Source organism: Alosa alosa, chromosome 21, assembly GCF_017589495.1.
Source record: "Alosa alosa isolate M-15738 ecotype Scorff River chromosome 21, AALO_Geno_1.1, whole genome shotgun sequence".
Taxonomy (NCBI): Eukaryota; Metazoa; Chordata; class Actinopteri; order Clupeiformes; family Clupeidae; genus Alosa; species Alosa alosa.
In genome coordinates, this window is record NC_063209.1 from 4381079 (window position 1) to 4399220 (window position 18142).

At 46.4% G+C, this 18142-nt stretch overlaps 1 protein-coding gene across 1 annotated transcript; it reads left to right on the forward strand.

Moving 5' to 3' along the window:
• Positions 1 to 1827: 1827 nt before the first annotated feature.
• On the forward strand, positions 1828 to 15055 carry efemp2a (EGF containing fibulin extracellular matrix protein 2a). Its single transcript, XM_048232283.1, has 11 exons — positions 1828 to 2135; positions 6455 to 6748; positions 7634 to 7682; positions 7974 to 8180; positions 9193 to 9315; positions 9788 to 9904; positions 10743 to 10862; positions 11222 to 11341; positions 11664 to 11790; positions 12644 to 12839; positions 13282 to 15055. Exons 2-11 carry the CDS (start codon positions 6644 to 6646, stop codon positions 13441 to 13443), a joined length of 1326 nt encoding a protein of 441 aa, XP_048088240.1. The 5' UTR covers positions 1828 to 2135; positions 6455 to 6643; the 3' UTR covers positions 13444 to 15055.
• Positions 15056 to 18142: the final 3087 nt, after the last annotated feature.

Genomic DNA, 18142 nt, shown 5'->3' on the forward strand with positions numbered 1-18142 from the left:
CAACAACTAAATCTTGTGAAACCCCTTGATGTCCTACACTCTCTGATTCAGAGACTAATTGACAAATTCTCTAAGTGATGAATTGAACCACAAAAAATATTATTTTGTAAACTTTTTATTGAATTATGACGTTTGACGCCGCATAGCGACTTAGTGTCATGAAGTGTCATAGATCAACTGCCCTTAGGAAGTGACCATTAAATTGCTGGTAGGTCTCAGCCCTAGTAGGTGTGAACATCTGTGAGGAGGGAATGCTTCACAGCCAGCTAGCTGTAACCAAATACGCCTCATTCAACTCAGTCAAACAAACCGCAGCTATAAATAAACCGTTTGCAAACATATGGGACTGACGCGATGAGCATGTAAACCTCATGGCATTCATGGATGAAATGGTCTCATTTGGGGATGGTTCTACTTGAAAGGAGCTAGGATGTACCAAGCAGTTATGTAGGTGTGTGTGCCAGTGTGTGTGTGGTTGTGTGAGAGACCGTGTGTTTACTGGGGGCTGGGTTAGCAGTAGGGGGGCACAATTTGTTAAAGCCATGGGGGACAGTGTGTGTGTGTTCTGACAGACATGGCACTCTTGTAATGACAGCTGTCAGCTCTTAGAGTCCAATTGATGTGCTGCCTATCTGTGTGGCAAAAGCTGTGCATATATGTGTGTCAAACCGCTGGAAACAAATTACAGTAATTAGTTTTGAAATGAAAAGCAATATAATGCCTTATTTTGGATTCATATATCAGGATAATTTGTCAGGAAGAATGTGCTAACAGATTCCAAGAATAGTTGGTTCACAATGCAATGTGAACAACACCATGAGTGATATTTTATAAGCTGCTCCCAAGGTCTACTACTGCTTTATTAACAAATCGGTAGTAACTATGTGAGTCCATCATACATCCATCATGTACAGTAACAGTGTGACATGCATAATAGATTTGCTTAAGGATTTAATTTTTAAGTGCTATCAAATTTTCCCTAAATTATGCTGTTGCAGAGTTTAGTGAAACAGTTGATTCCTTCTGGCGAGGTACGTCTGCACACTCTCCATCCTATCAGAAGCGCAGAAATAAGCACAATTATTGTGAGAGAGGCTCTTTCCACTGTGTCATATCTAAATACTTTCCTCCCTTCTATCATCAAGGAAGGAGCTCCAGTTTAAATATTTAGATGGCAAAAAAGCAAACTGCTTTTCCAAGTGTACGTGTGTCTCTAACGTCTGCTCTCCTTCAGTCTCTAATTTTTGTCCACATTCCTTGAGCTTCTCTCCCAAGCTATAAATATCCGGGCATGTCCGAATGAAAAGGAGTGAGAGAGCAAGTGCGAGTCTGCTTCAAAATGAGAAGGAGAGAGTGTGTGTGAGATGGAGAGAGAGTGTGTGTGAGAAGGAGAAAGAGTGTGTGTGTGTGAGATGGAGAGGTACAAACAGTCAGATAGGGGGGTGAGCTGAGGTGGGGAGGGGAAAAAGCCATTTTTTTTTTAGCAAGCTGTGGGGGGTTCGTTTAAATGAAACCAGGTGTACCATGTGGCCACGGCTCGTGTTTGTGAGTAGTGCTGGTGTGCGTGAATCTGTGTGTGAGTTGTTGCCTGCGAATCGGGACAGATTTGGAATTTTGGAATTTGGGCCACAGACCAGGAATTTGCATCCTGTGGGGTCAGAGTAAGGGGTGTGTGTGTGGGGGGGGGGGGGTTGTCGAGGGGGGGTCTAGTGGGTGGAGGATGGCAGTGCAGGGGGCTGGATGGAGAAGACGGGGGTGGTGGAATGGGCTGTCCCTCTCTTCCTCTCTTTCTTTCTCTCTCTCTCTCCCTCCTCTGCATACATTCAAGACTCCAGCTGTCGGTTTTTATCCCACTCACTCTCTCAGGGCCGAAGAAGCAGGAGGAGGAAGAGAGGACGACCAGGGCCACTCCAACCAGCCGCAGAGAAAGTAGCCACTCACACACTTGCACTCTCTCTCTCTCTCTCTCTCACACACACATACACACACACACTCTGCGACGCACATAGGCAGACCCACTCAGAGGGCCGACCTGCCGCACCACCGGAAGAGAGCAGAGAGAGAGAAGTCTGTGAAGAGTAGGACAGACAGCCGGGAAAAAAAGAGATCGCAGAGGAGCTGAGGAGTGCTGGCCTGTGAGTATGAAAGATTCCAATGTGACTGTGTGCCTGTCTGTGTCTGTGTCTGTGTGTGTGTGTGTGTGTGTGTGTTTCAGAGAGAGAGAGTGTCTAATGACAACTGAAAAGTGTATAAGTGCCTGTACATGACTTTTTCCCTGACAGTGTGTTTCAGTTGGTGAGCTGTTGTGAGACAGTGTGTTTGAGTTGGTGAGCTGTTGTGAGACAGTGTGTTTGAGTTGGTGAGCTGTTGTGAGACAGTGTATTTGACTTGGTGAGCTGTTGTGAGACAGTGTGTTTGACTTGGTGAGCTGTTGTGTGGCAGTGTGTTTGACTTGGTGTGCTGACAGACAGTGTGAAAGAGACAGTTCCAGGTTTCTTAAAAGTGTGCTAATGAATTATGTTGTCACCACCAAGACTCTCCACCAAGAAGTATGTGTGTGTGTGTGAGAAAGAGAGAAAGAGAGAGAGTGAAGAGTGAACTTGAGGAGTGAACTGTACTGACTGACTCCTCTGCACACGTCCTACTTACACCATTGCTGCCTTCCAAACTTCCACGGCTACACAAGCTTAGGGGGGCAGCCAGGCAGCCAGATTGCTAAACAGCTCATAGTAAGTCTGTCTCTCACAAGCAGACCCACGCATAGTAACTCGACACCAATCCCTTTTGCGTTTGTTTTAAAACAGTTTCCAGTATGGGTTTGTGGGCATCTACTCATTACGCAACATCTACTGTATGTGGCATGATTACAGACCATGACTCCATGAACAATGTTGCACAAAAAAAAAAAACATTGCACAACATTTCCAGCAAGGATTTCACAACTTTTATGCAGAAATGAGGTTTTAGGAATCACTATTGCACAGGGACTGGGCTAAATGATGCATTGTGACAGTTACTCAAAGGGGATATGGAGAAAGCAGGGTTTGGGGAACGAAACAGGTGCCATTAACAATAATTGCCTCCTCCCCCTCGTGCGCATACGCTCACAAGCGCTATTACTACACTTATGACATCATAGCCGAACACAGCTACTCTCACTGTAAGCACAAAGACCTCCTCTGTGCGCCTTAGACCACTATTTCATCATTTTGTTTATGTGTTTTAATAATGACTTGAATTGAACTTATTGGCCATTTATATGGTGGCTCTGTGACTAGAGCATTCAGGTAGAGGCAGGGAAGGGTGACAAGGTGCTTTCAGTGCCAAGTCCTCAGGCTGGTCCTCACAGCCAGAGCTGCCCCCCTCTAAAGCAGTGCCAGATCTTTTTCGAATACTTTCAATAATCTGAAGCACTGTAGCTTTCTGTCCCTGGAGCATGTAATTGATTTGGGCCACATACTGTACATGCTGGTATGCACGGGCCCTGAGGCTCTGGTGGGTCTTGATTCATGAGTGGCTGGTTTGGCTCCACGGGGGGTTTGCGCTGGCTGAAACGAATGATTCAGCAATCTGGGATCGTTTCAGTCATGGGTCATATCAGCAACTTCATGCCTGATAGAGCCACGGGGATATATTACAGAACATGGCACTGGGGGTGTGTGTGTATGTGTGTGTGTGTGTGTGTGTGTGCATGTATGTGTGAGTCAGTGTGTGTGTGTGTTTTTGTGTCTGTGTGAAATAGAGTATTGGCACTTCCCTGCTCGTGGCTTTGCCACTTGCTACCCCTAAAGGTCAGTCATTAAGGCCTAAAATTGGAAAATACATCAAATTTACAGAGAAAAGTAATGTTTTTTTCTCCATCTGTGGTGACTAACTTGATTGAAATTGTTTTGTGTGTAAAGGTCTTTGTGTTAAAAAACCCAGGTCTTCGTTGCCAAACCCAGAGCAAGCAAATTTGATGCCATAGACCAAACAGTGCTGTCCTTAGAGTTATGAGTGACAGCTTAAATGAGCCTTTGGGACTGAAAACTCCATATGCCAAAGGTGGAGGGTGGCACCGCAGACAGCAGAGGGAAAATGCTGCTGACACGAAACAAAATTACACAAGCCAGCACAATGCAGTTGATGTGAAGTGACTGGAGAAAACCATGCCCTTTGGAAAAGAACTAAATTATGACCCGTTCGCTGGGTTTTAAAAATGCAGGTCCGTGGACCATGACAGAGTAAACAGGGAAGCAGCCTCGCGCCGGCCACAGCGCCCTGAGGGCGCCACACTGGCCGCGCTCCCGGTGTGTGTGGACGTCGGCCATGAGTGGCAGCCTCGCTCTAGGGCCACGCAAGGGCCTGGCCATCGGACTGGCCGCAACCTGCCCTCTCGTTTTTTTTGGGGTTTTTTTTCTTGACGGGGGTTTTCCCGGGAATGTGATACTCTGGGAATGAAAACATGGTCCGTGTCCGTCGTGACCTGGGAGGGAAGTGTCGGCCACATCCTCGCCGCCGCGGGCATTCCATCGGGGCGGGCGCCGCCACCGCCCGGGGCCCTGTGCCCGCGCTCATGCCACAGGGGCCCCTCCGCTGTGCGAGCCAGTGACGCAGTGTCTGTCAGCTGTCCGCAGCGTTTGTTTTTCATTGGGGCAGGAGGCTGGGTGTTTGTGAGTGTTTTCTTAAGGATCCTGGTCACTGGTGGACACGGGCAGATGCCCCTGGGTGTTTGTGCTCCTGTGGTGGTCCGACAGGTGTGAACCAATAAGCAAGCTTTTATTAGGAGTCTCCGCGTACGTGTGAGTTAGAGCATACTGTATGCCTCGTAAAGGTGGGGCATTCTCTTTTTATGAATCACAATGGTGTAAGGCAGCGTAAGACTGTCCATCAAGTACATTTTGGTAGCAATGCGCAGGACTAAGCTATTTTAAATGCCCTCGGCTAAACTTTTGACTAGGACCCATTGTTGAGGATCACAGGATGTAGCATAAGCTTAGACATAAATCAACTTATTTTTGCGGCTCTGCCCTTCACATCCAATTCACGTTGATTTCTCTCAGTTCTTGTGCCATATGGTCATGTGGAGTCTTGAAGCAGGAAATAGCATCCAAAATCAGTCGCTGAAGGGTAATAATCCAATCATACGAGCCTGTGTTATATCACTGTGCTTAGGGAGTAAGTGTTCAAGGTCACATCCGTCTCAGGTCCATTGTGCACACTTGCCTGTGGTTTGGAGAGGGAACTGGGCCATTACCATTTGGAGGCTGATGTAAGAGGCTGACTCTGGCACGTGGGGACGTGCACGTCGCCTTGTGGGTTGGTGTCTCAGACACAATGACATAAGTCCTACTTTAGTGTCCCGAGACGTGTCTGTTTTCTCTGGCTGGCCACATGTGCAAGTGCACGTCCTTTCTGTTGGGGGAATGGGACGTGATACATGTCTACCTGAGGGACACAGACAGACACAGTGTGTGTGTGTGTGTGTGTGTGTGTGTGCACGCTCAAGTGAGTCTGTGTTAGTGTGTGTGTGTCTGTCTGTCTGTGTGTGTGTGTATGAGTATGCGCACGCTCAAGTGAGTCTGTGTGAGTGTGTTTGTGTGTGTGTGTGTGTGTTGTGTGTGTGTGTGCGTGCATGCCTGCGTGTACGCACACGCGTATGTCTGTCTGTTTCCACACGCTCGGACGAGAGTGTTAAACTTGCAGCTTTTCATGTTGACTGTAAAATTATAAAATGTTTGAATAGTATTTGATTTGGCGAATGGAACACATTTTCTCCTCACCTGAACAGGCGCCGATGAGAAGGGGGCTTTGTCTGAGTGTGGGGACTCCACCGAGTTTGTGTTCCCTAGAAATAGAGAGGACTAAGCAGAACCAAGCACAGGAAACTGCCTGACCAGTAGAACGTCTGAGGAGCCATTTAAATAGTGACCCTTTAACTTTCCTGAATGTCTCTATCATGCTGTTGAACGTCACCCTTATTTAGAGTTAACAGTTACCATATGTTAACTCTTTTATGACTTAATGTTCCACATTTAAGACCAAAAGTGAGTCACTGACGATGTCAAATGGTATGTTAAACAGGAGAGCTTCATCTACCTTGAGCTTTTACCACCATTGTAAAGTGTGTGGTCTAAACTTAACCAGTAGAGGGAGTCAGGCATCCACACTGTAAAAGCAGACATGTGTTGGGACCGCTGGCTGTTCCAGTCCATCTGAGTCAACAGAGCATAGCAGTCTCACAGTCCTTTCACAATCCACTGCCTCCTTTGTCCGACTCCTAAAAACAGTTAAAGGAGGCTGAATGGATCGTTGCCTCACAGACAGAAAGGTATGTGTGTATAACAGCCACTGTCAGCACTGATGTTCCAGCAAATAAACCTACGCTCCCATGCCCTCTCTCTTTCCCCTGTCTCCTTCTCTCCTTCCCTCTCTTCTTCCGCTGTCTCTCTCTCTATCCTTTTTTTCTCTGCAGATTCCGTTGTGCTGCTGCTGTGAGGGTGAACGGTTCCCCTTGTTCACACCGAAGGCTCCTGCTCCTTGTTCTGTGCCTGTGTTTGCGTGTGTTTGTGTGTGTGTGTGTGTGTGTGAGATAGTGTTTGTCTCCCCGTTTGCCCTCCTGCTTGTTCGCCGTCGAGTCCGACAGCTCTGCCAGTGTGTGAGCATGGCGTCGCCCGCCTGCGTGTCCCTGCTGTGTGTGTGTGCGTGTGTGTCTCTTCTTGTCCCCAGCGCGATTTCACAGCCACCCTCAGAAAGTGACACCTACACGGTATGGCCACCTCTCTCTCTCACTCTCTGTCTCCCTCTCTCTGTCATATTTGAGCCAAATGGTATTATTGTGGCCCTTTGTCCCTTGTTCTCTGCCCCTGTCTTTTTGATTCAATTCAATTCAATTCGATTTGTTCACGCATAATAGCACCAATGGTCCGAAGATGCGTACAGGGCCCAAAGCCTGAGACCCTGAGAGCAAACACTGAGATGATGGGGTCAAGCTATAGCCTTCTTTAAAAGGAGGAGGACCCATCTACTCAGGGCCAGCTGGCTAGGGAGAGAGTGAGGGTGGGGGCAGGGCTTGGGGGTCTGAAGGGAAAGGAGCGGAGAAGAGCAGAGTGAACATATGAAATACTACACTCATCAGAGTGAAATACATTAGCATATATACATTGATATGCAGCAATAAATAGCATAAACATTCAAAGATACAAACAAGATTGATCAAAATGGATGGAATCTATTATAGTGGTTATATGCGCTCATAAGGTTACAATTAAAGATAGGCAGACATATGAAGCAGATTAAGTTGTCAATGACTGTCTTTAACTCTTCTGCCTTTCTCCTTTTCACATTTTCTCTGAATTTGTTCAGTGTCTACTTTGTCTCCATATACATGCAGGCTAAATGTAATGAGTTGTCAGTTAAAATGGAGATGTGCTCATTAATACGATGTGATATGATTGCATTTGATTCATGTTTAATTGGTTCCATCTGAGCCGTTTCATTAAATTCTACTCTGTCCAGCGGCCATGACTGTGTCTTTGTCATCAGATGACATGGCTGAATGGCGTTTGGGTAATTTAGGCCCTTTACCTTGTGGCTTTGCTGGGCGCCGGCCGGCCGGGGTTCACTGATGGTTCTGCTCTCTTCCCCTCCACAGGAATGCACAGATGGCTACCAGTGGGACCCGCGGACACAACACTGCAAAGGTGTGTCTTCTAGAACCCAACAATATGAGTGCTGTTATTGTGCAATGCTTGTCAGACTTGCTCTGTGTCCTTCCTCTAAAATCCCTGTTTTGACTATTTAGACAGTATTGCAAATCATTTTATTTCAATTATGTTCAGTTCACATTTCATCTAGTGAGCTTTACTGGCATGAGAGCTTTGTTTTTCACTGATACGCAAAAACATTTCCATACAGTTCATACACAAATATAACATAAAAATAATAAAAACTCTCTCTCTCTCTCGGTCTGTGTCTGTCTGTTTCTCCACCAGACATCAATGAGTGTGAGAGCATCCCTGACGCCTGTAAAGGAGAGATGAAGTGCTTTAACCATTACGGGGGCTACCTGTGCCTGCCCCGCTCTGCCTCCGTCATCCCTGCGCCGGACCCTCCTGCCCCGAGCCTCCCTGGGCCGGCCAACCCTGAGCCCTTCAACCAGTGCCCCATGGGGTACGAGCCGCAGGGAGACAGCTGCGTAGGTGAGCTCGGAGTGACCGATGGACACGTGTGTGTAGAGGGGTCAATTATACTGTAGATGGATGGATAGACTGGCAGAAACAGCATACGTACAAACCATACATACACACATACGTATACAGAGACACGCTCAGACACATAGACACAGACACACACACATGCGCGCGCGCACACACACACACACACACATGCATGTACGCACGTGCGTACGCATACACAGACACACACACACACACACACACATAGCCAAGGGGTAAGAGGATGGGTATGATGAGGAAGAGGCGGATGGGAATGAGGCAGGAGTGAGTGAGACAGGACAGGTGTGGCCCTGGGAACAACTGTGTGTGGTGCTGGTGTGAAAACGTTTGTGTGGGAGTGCCAGTGTGCCTGCAGGGGGTAGAGGAATGCAGACGTTTCCGGTGGAGACAGCTGTTGCCATCTAGGCCAAAGGGCACAGCCGTGTCTGGAGTTTTGTGGCTACAATCTGCTGGTGTGAGCCTCATCGGTGATCTGGCACAGGGGTGTGTGTGTGTGTGTGTGTGTGTGTGTGTGTGTGTGTGTGTGGCGTGGGGTGGGGGTTGGTGGTCGGGGGTTGGTTGGACACAGAGCCCACAGATACATCTGCCTGGGATTCTCAGCTGTCCCCGGTACTCAGTAGAGTACCAGCTTAATGAGATGACCCTCTGACAGGACGGATAAGCTGGTTCACTGGCCTCCATGACCAGTCCCCGTCAGTGCTGTGCATTGTCTCACCATCTCCAGTATGTGTGGGCATGCCGGTGCCAGTAAGCCTCTGTCTATTTATCTTAGCTGAAGAATGCGCTTTTCATATTAGACCAACTGTTGGCAAAACCTCAGGTGATCATACAATATGAATGCCTTAAGTAATACGTCAGACATGTTTTATTGTAGTGTAGCGCTGATGTGATTCATTAATTCATTCATACATGTGCATTTGGTATGATTTAAATGTTGCACGAGTATGACTGTGTCTTGTGTTTTGTCTCATAACAGACATAGATGAGTGTGCGAGGGACGAAGACGACTGCCAGCCCAGTCAGGAGTGCATCAACACACAGGGCAGCTTCAACTGCCAGTGCCCAGATGGGTACCGCAAAGTGGGCACGGAGTGCATCGGTGAGAAACGGTCTTTCATGTGTCAAATGTCAACTGTGTCTCATTGGATGATATTGTAAAATCTCCATCACCTTCTGGTATGCATGTACTATCATATGGTATGCATGTACTATCATACGTACCAGAATTACCACGTACATGCAGAATTACAGTTTCCTGTTAACGTGAACTAATGACTCATTAATCTGGAAACACAAATCACTCTGATGTCAGACTACAGCTGCTATTACGTTCACATTGAATTCCACAGCAGGAAGATGTAAGGCACTCAGAGGTTCCTTCTGTGATTGAGACGTTATACTGTTTTGGCAGTATTGCTTTTTCAGACTCCATTTCTCTCTCTCTCCAAGGAACTTTCACAAAAATGGAATAACTTAAACTTGTCAAAATACACCATTGTCTTCCAAACAACTTATCTGTAGGCTTTATGGTGGCCCGCACTCTCTGATTGTCTGTGATTTCCTCTCTGTAGATATTGATGAGTGTCGGTACCGGTACTGTCAGCACCGCTGTGTCAACGTCCCCGGCTCCTTCTCGTGCCAGTGTGAGCCGGGCTTCCAGCTGGCTGGCAACAACCGCTCCTGCATCGGTGAGCAGGCGGCCTCCTCCCACACTTACCGCGCCAGCCTGAGTCACTGCCCATCCCACAACCACACGCACACAAAATGCACACACGCGCAAACACACACACACAGACACATACCGCATACGTACACACACATTTGCGCGCACACACACGCAAGCACACACATACGCACACACGCAAGCACACACATACGCACACACTTAAGTACCCCATACACACAGACACATACCACACACGCAAGGATTCTAATCTACATGCCTTCACAAGCACACAAACAAGACGGCAAAGTAGGCATGTATGAACACAAATAAACATAGGTGTGTGTGCCGTGTGAGAGATGTGTAGACATGTAGACAAAACAAAAAGGGAATACTGGTAAACACACTCACATTCTCAGCAAAACAAAATGGAATCAAATTAGACACTCACATACAAGATCAAAGTTATGTACACACACACACACACACACACACACACACACACACACACACACACAAAGAGATTGTCAGACTTGCCCTTTCAGAGGGTGAGCCCACACACTTATTGCACAATGCCATCCTACACATCTGTGTTTTTTTGTCCAGCCGAGTAGCAAAAGCAGTTCCTTTTGGGGATGACTAATTTGGATGTGTGCTGCTCCCATCTGCTCGTGCTCCCTAACCTTCACATAATGCCATGCTTACTCGCTTGGGCTGGTGTCAGTGAGAGTGTGTGAATGAGTGTGTGAATGAGTGTGTGTGTGTGTGTGTGTGTGTGTGAGTGAGTGAGTGAGTGAGTGATGCAATCCTGGTTATGAGGAGGGCTGACTCCACGTGTGCTCTGCTCTGCTCTGCACTTCCAGATGTGGATGAGTGTGGCATGGGCGCCCCCTGTCAGCACCGCTGCTATAACACATACGGGACCTTCCTCTGCCGCTGTGACCAGGGCTATGAGCTGGCAGGAGACGGCTACGCCTGCAACGGTAAACATACACAAATAGACACACACATACACGGACACAAACATACACACGGACACGGACACACACACACACACTGTAAAACACATACAAAAACCGGATGTGAATCTCAACATTAGACATGAAACCTCTTTCCAAACTGCCTCTCATATAGTTGTATTGTTATATAGAATCAGCAAATAACACCACCCAACCCCCCAGTGATATGTGTCATGGCAACCGAAGTGTGCTAATAATGAAACTGTGAAGAAGCCAAGGGTTTGACATGTCACTGCGTCCTATTTGCCAAGGTGTCACACACACACACACACACACTTATATTCACTCAATCTCTCTCCCTTCACCCTATCTTTTATTGACAGACATTGATGAATGCAGCTACTCCAGTTTTCTGTGTCAGTACCAGTGTGTGAATGAGCCAGGGAAGTTCTCCTGTGTTTGTCCAGAAGGCTATCAGCTCCTGGGCACACGGCTCTGCCAAGGTGAGCAACTTCCCCCCCCCCCTTTCCCCCCCCCAGGCCTCCACTCCTCCTCTCTCTCACAAAGACTCAATCAATAAAGGACAGACTGTGAATCCCATAGTCCCTGAAGAAGAGGATCGACTGTAAAGTCCCGCAATCCTCCGAGAAGAGTTGAAAAGTTTCACAGAGGCAGCTGTGGGGTAGTGGGGGGTCACTGATCTCACTCTGCCTGTTCAGATGTTCTCAATATCGGATGAGTGCAGAAAGAACCATGGTGAAGTGTGATAATATTCCTGTTTCATTCGCCCATTTGTGTGCTTTCTGTCCCTTTCCGTGTCTTCAGATGTGAATGAGTGTGAAACGGGTGCACACCAGTGCACAGACGGGCAGAACTGCATCAACATTCATGGAGGTTACAAGTGTGTCGAAACCAACCCCTGCATTGAACCCTATGTGCAGGTGTCAGACAAGTGAGTATGCACTCTAAACGTAATCTCCTGCATACAAACACACACACACATACTCTCTCTCTCTCTCTCTCTCACTCACACACACGCACACACACTCTTCCGCACACACACTCTTTCTCACATCACATTCCCATTGCTTGTGTACAGCCACGACATCTTTTATCCATTAGGCAACTATGTTTCTGTTGCCTCTCACATTATATCAGAGATTGCTGTGATTATTTTGTTTCCATGCCTCAGTCCAAATTTGATCATCTCTGCCGCTGGAGAGCATCCAGTGTCATTAACATACCTCCTCCAGGCTCCTAATTGATAGCAGGTGTGGCCTGTCTGACTAGGGTCACTTCTTCGGGCTGCTTTTTGTAAGCATACTACAGCATGTCTTCTGAGCAGTCAGACCTGTTTGAAATAAAAAGATGTCCAGTCTGGTGTATAACAGCAGAGACAGGGAGACATCTGGTGTGGACATCTCTCCCCTGCTACATCAGTGCCCCCTAGTGGCCAGATGCCTCCCTGAGCGATGAGGCCTCCTGAAGGCTCAATTAGCCATGACTGCTTAACGACCTTAATGACTTAGCGTCAGGAGAGGAGACGGAGAGAATCTGACATGTGGAATGGGATAATGTGTGAGCGGCTGACTAGGCATTTCAGCACTTTACTTCCTAAATTCTCTAGTCAGAAAGTGAAACTTGTGTGTGTGTGTGTGTGTGTGTGTATGAGAGAGAGAGGGAGAGAGAAAGAGAGAGGGAGAAGAAGAAGTAAATAGAACCTGACAGGGACAGTATTTTGCTGAGTGTGTGTGTGTGTGTGTGTAATCAGTGGTGAGCCTCCCTGTGGCCGTGTGTTTTCTCAGCCGCTGCATGTGTCCGGTAACTAAGCCGGCCTGCCGGGAGCTGCCCTACTTCATCGTGCACCGCTACATGAGCATCACGTCCGAGCGCTCCGTCCCCTCCGACATCTTCCAGATCCACGCCACCAGCGTCTACCCCGGAGCCAACAACTCCTTCCGCATCCGCTCCGGTGATGAGAACGGAGACTTCTACATCCGAGTAAGAATAAGCAATCAGAGTTTTCTTCAGACATTTCTAGCCAGTAGGCCTATAGCATAATGTGTGATGGATGTCTAAAGATGGGTGACCTGATCATGAGTGAGTCATGTGTGGGTCAGTCTCAGATTTGACTGCTCTGTAACTTCTGAATAATTCACTACTTCTATATTGATAGAACAATTGGAGCATGCACATCTTCATTTCTTATACATATTTATATATGAATTCCATGTTTTCCTTATACATGTGTGGAGGCTACGTATGACACAGCACTGACACTTGGTTATGAGGTTGAGAGATTAAAGGCGTCTCTTGTCCTAAGGACCTGTTTCACATTTAGATGGAAGTCGTGTGGATCAGCAGACAGGTGAAGCAAAGGTGACACTTCACAGACTCAACTGATGTTTATCTGTGTCTTTGATCTCCCTTGTCCTCACCACAGCAAATCAATAACATCAGCGCCATGCTGGTGCTGGCCCGAGCCGTGACTGGACCCAAGGAGTACGTGCTGGACCTGGAGATGGTGTCAGTGAACCACGTCATGAGCTACCAGAGCAGCTCTGCCCTCCGCCTGTCCATCTATGTGGGACCACATGCTTTCTAAGTACACAGACAGAGAGAGAGATACAGAGGGGGAGAGAGAAAGGAGAGAGAGAGATAGAATGAGAGAGAGAGAGAGGACATAAGCACAAGAGAAAGAGAAAGGTGGAGGAGGAGGAAGGCAAGCTAAACTCGTTTACATATTTGTAGAATCCTTTGCAGCTCTTCCTCTCACTTGACATGGCCAAAAAGTCCCATATTAGCAAAAACGGTGGCGAACAATCCATTATTCCAACTGCACCATCATCAAGCAGTGTTTTTGTGAAATGGTAACACTGCTAAACACCTCCTCGGGTCCATTGTGCCAGGTGAGGTTAGCTGAGGCCAATGTGACCAACTGCACTATGATAACTGCTGTATGATGCTGTTTTAACCTGAACTCCATCTGTCCCCTCTACCACCTACAAAGTGCCTTCAAAGAGCAGGTGGGCAAGTGTACGTTGTTTGGTGCCAGCGATTCTACAACCTGCCCTTTTGTCTTCTTTTCATTTTTAGATTGTTTATTGTTATTTCTTTATTTGACGGCTACAAAAACATATGGACGTACAGTTCTGTGCAAACGTTTTAGGCACCATAGTTGTTTCACAAAACATTTCTTTGTCTTTGACACTTGTATGTTATCTTTATTAGCATTAATGTTTCAATTGGAAATATCATATTTTAAAGTTTTCCAGGGAAACATGTATGTGTTGTTACAAAATGTACAAACCACATTGCAGTTTGAAAACCTAAGGGTCTTCAGCTCAGAATACAGTGTGAACTGGGATTACGTGATGATACAGAACACATAAGAACACATAAGACAGTCTAAATCCACCAAAGAACTGTGAAGTTCTCAGAGAAGTACCTTAAAAGTATCTGAAGAACTGTACCTATTGGTGAATTGATGCTGTTTTGAAGACAAAGGCAGGTTGCACCAAACAATGATTCTTTTGTTTACTTTGTATGACTTTATATGTAAAGTGAAAACTATTCATCTCATTATTTTGAAAACATCCTCACATTTTTTTCACAAATGCCTAAAACTTTTGCATGGTACTGTAGAAAGACAATGTCAACTCTGAATCAAAACTCCAAAGCCTGGCTCACAATATTTATGACTATTTGACCTGAGTTAGTATTTGTTGCTATTTTGAAGCATTTCAATTCAGTGCTAGCAGGGAAATGCAATTAAGCAGCCAGTCAAGGAAAATGCTAAATATTTTAATTTTGTAGAGAAATTTCTGGATTTGCAAGCAACATGCTGTACTAGGGATGCTCTATAGGCTCCTCTCAGTGACAAACTTCACCTACTCATTCATAAATCAAAACGTGAGGTACTTAGCCCGGGCGTCATAAAGAAGCCTGGCCATTTAAAGTTATGCCATCACTTCAGTGGACATCAATGTGTGTTATTAGGGTGAGGCCTCGTTTTTGTACGTTACTTATTATTTCAGACACTGCCATTATCTCAGTAACCACTCAGACACACGTCACAAATCATTCACACATTCCCTGTTTACCACAACAGAATTCATCACTACAACATATGTTACCTTTTTTTTAAGAAAAGTGTTTTTTTAAATTACATTTTGTACTTGTGTGTGCTGAAAATAAAAATACAAAATATAAAGAAATTGTCTAACAGTTGGTTAATTATTGTTGTCAGTATCATCCCCCTCACCCTATGCGTTCATTCTGCCGGGCACAGTGAATAGTTTAATCTCTGATATGCCAGCATATTGAATATGTCTGTAGCTTGCTGTAATGTTTGGAACCTGCTGGAGCCATGATCGAGATCAGTAAATATCTGATAGAAATAATCTAATTGTAAAATTCTAAAAATAGCCATTCAGTAGGTTGCTCAATTGCTGTTCGGTCATTCATGATTTATCTGCATGATACAGAGCCAGCATGTAAGATAACTCTACAGGAAGGATACGTCAATGACCTTAAACAAAGGAGAGAAAGAGTGTGAAAGAAAAAGAGAGAGAGAGAAAGAGCATGAAAGAGAAAACCAACATAAGAGTAAAGAATGAGGGTTGATATAGCCTTCCATACAGAACTAAATTGGTTCTCAATAGAATGGTGCTTCATTGGTTCCCTATAGAATAGGTTCTTCTATGGAGTGACTCACACATCCCGTTTTTCTGAAGCAGTGTCATCTGAGAGCCAACAGCAGAGCATAATGACCTTACAGCACCTGTGTCCTCGTGCTGCAATAGCTTAGCCTGGAGCCAGCAGGTGAACTCCAGCACAGATCCCCCCTGCAGCCAAAAATAAAGAGAGGTAAAAAACAGGGAAAATCCCCAAATCCATTACCCAGCGCCCCCGCAGCAGCTGTGCCCCAATACCCTCCCCCTCCCTGAAAACCCTCCCCACACTCAGCCTCTCTCTCAAACACTCAGTCTGTCCTCACTCAAGGACGATGACTCACAGCCCTGAAAATAAAAAAGGCTTATATAATCCTGCTAGGGAGCAGAGTGCCACAGTCGCCACAGGGAGGCAGTGTGACACAGACTCAGAAAACGGGGGCCAAGGCCAAGAATAGTAACAAGTGCGGGTAATGGAATCTTGCTCCCGGTTTTCAGACCTAATTGACCAATGAACTCGCTTCAACTCCTTCCGTTGTGTTACAGCATCACGAGACACACAGAGAGGAGGGCGGATGTGGAGAGGGGAAGAGAGAGGGAGAGAAAAGGGAAAGAAGTGGTAGAAAGAGAGAGAGAGAGAGAGAGAGAGAGAGAGAGAGAGTCATAGAAACTCTAGTTGGAGTTGGAATCCAGTGGGCCCCTACAGACAGAGCATATGTACAAGCCGTTTAAAAACAAACTGTACTTGCCCCATGCCACCCACACAAATACAAACACGCACTCACACACGGTCCAGATGGCATCGGCGGGGTGTTCAGATCAGCGCGTGGTGGCAGAGATTATGACAAATAGGTGGTGTCTAGGGTGGATGTGTGTGGGTGAGAGATGGAAAACACAGGCACAGAGAGGGGACCATGATCTGGGACACACGTGTGGGAGGGGTCATCCTGTAGCAGGGCACAGCAGGCACGCACAGGAGGAAGTCCAACCAGGCTGGTCATCATCATCAGTGTGTGTGTGTGTGTGTGTTTGCATACGAATAAACTTGTTGTATTGTAGTGTTGTATTGTTGTGTTTAGATTGGGAGAGTGTCTTCATGTGTTTGTGTGAGTGAAAAGCAGACACATAATACATATCCTTGGATGTGAGTGGATCAGGTAAGGACAGTGAGCACTACCCAGCCGACACTCATTTAACTGTGTGTGGGCCACACCTGGGCCAGAGGAAATTCTTTGTGTCAGTTATCAGTGGCTGGGCCATTCTTGGGCCGGGGACCAAGCCAGAAGTTGGCCAACACTGAGGCAAGGGAGTGACCCAGAGGTGGGCCAGACAAATATTTTGCTATGTGGGTATGCTCTAGTCTAGACCAGTGTTTCTCAAACTTTTTCAGACAAAGGACCAGTTGACCAGTAAAAAAGAAACGCACGGACCACCTACCTAAAAACAGAAAGGATTAAACTTAGCCTACTTCAACAGTAGGCCAATATTAGCCTACACAATAGGCCTATTGACTGAACCACTTTGCTTATTGTCTTTGCACTTTGCTTATTGTGTCAGAGGATTCATATGATTTAAACTGGCATATCTTACAAAGATAGTGTTGCAGAACTGCTTGGATTTTCATACAAGTTGGTTCAATACTGCAAACAACTCATCTTTATTATATTTTACCACGTTTGCTCCCGGACCACTTGGGATAGCTTGCGGACCACCAGTGGTCCCCGGACCACACTTTGAGAAACACAGCTCTAGACTCTAGTAAAGATCGCATGCAATGGTATTGGATTCCTGTTGGTCTCTGGTATCTCTGGTTCTTAAGAAGCTTTCATAACTATTGCCCATTGAAAGGAAAGAGGAAGGAAACGACCAACAGAGCACTAGAGAGTCCAGGCAGATCGGTCAGCACGCATGGGGGAGGCCGGGTCCCTTGTTCTCCTCAGCTTTCCAGGTGCACCCGTTGAATTGGTCAACATTAAAAACCTAGGCATTAAAGGTACACTATGCAGGTTTAGGTGTTTTTGGCGACTGTAGAGCTCCCTATAGAGTCGAGATACATTTATATTTTACTCTACTGTTGAGCAAAGTTTGCGTCACTTCCAGATGCCGGCGAGTTAGACCAGGGTCTTCAAATGGAATGGAAACCCGAGGACTGAGAGGGCCGAGGAAGAGCAGGTTCCTCGACAAGTTCCCACTTCCTAGGTTTTACCGAACCGAACGCCCATAATGGAAACTCGACTTATAGCTAGGTGAACGATTCACCTATTACAAGTTTGTTTACCATCAAATTGGCTTCGTAAAGGTGAAAATCTTGCATAGTGTACCTTTAAATGGCCCAGACAACAGACAGCACATCTGCACTGGATCTGGGGCATATTTAGTGGTCAAGGTCAAGGTAACTTTACCTTGTAGCTTAGTGACAAACCCAGGTATATTTTGTTTGCTAGGAGAACAAAGCCATTGGTCTCCTCTATTTGGAGGCTTAAACTCTTACTCTGATTTAACTTATCCATGTTTGTCACTAAACAACACTTAGAATACGCCCCAGGACTAAATCTATTCCTGAGTTGGACCAACAGAACTCACCTTCCCAATGTAAGGTAAACAGGTAAACCCACATGTTAAACTCAGTCA

What these genes read in the sequence shown, in the direction of transcription:
- efemp2a (XM_048232283.1), top strand. Translation starts at nt 6,644, where the DNA reads ATGGCGTCGCCCGCCTGCGTGTCCCTGCTGTGTGTGTGTGCGTGTGTG. An exon ending in AGACGGCTACGCCTGCAACG is followed by an intron (nt 10,863 to 11,221) that starts GTAAACATACAC and finishes TTTTATTGACAG; the next exon opens with ACATTGATGAATGCAGCTAC. An exon ending in TATGTGCAGGTGTCAGACAA is followed by an intron (nt 11,791 to 12,643) that starts GTGAGTATGCAC and finishes GTGTTTTCTCAG; the next exon opens with CCGCTGCATGTGTCCGGTAA.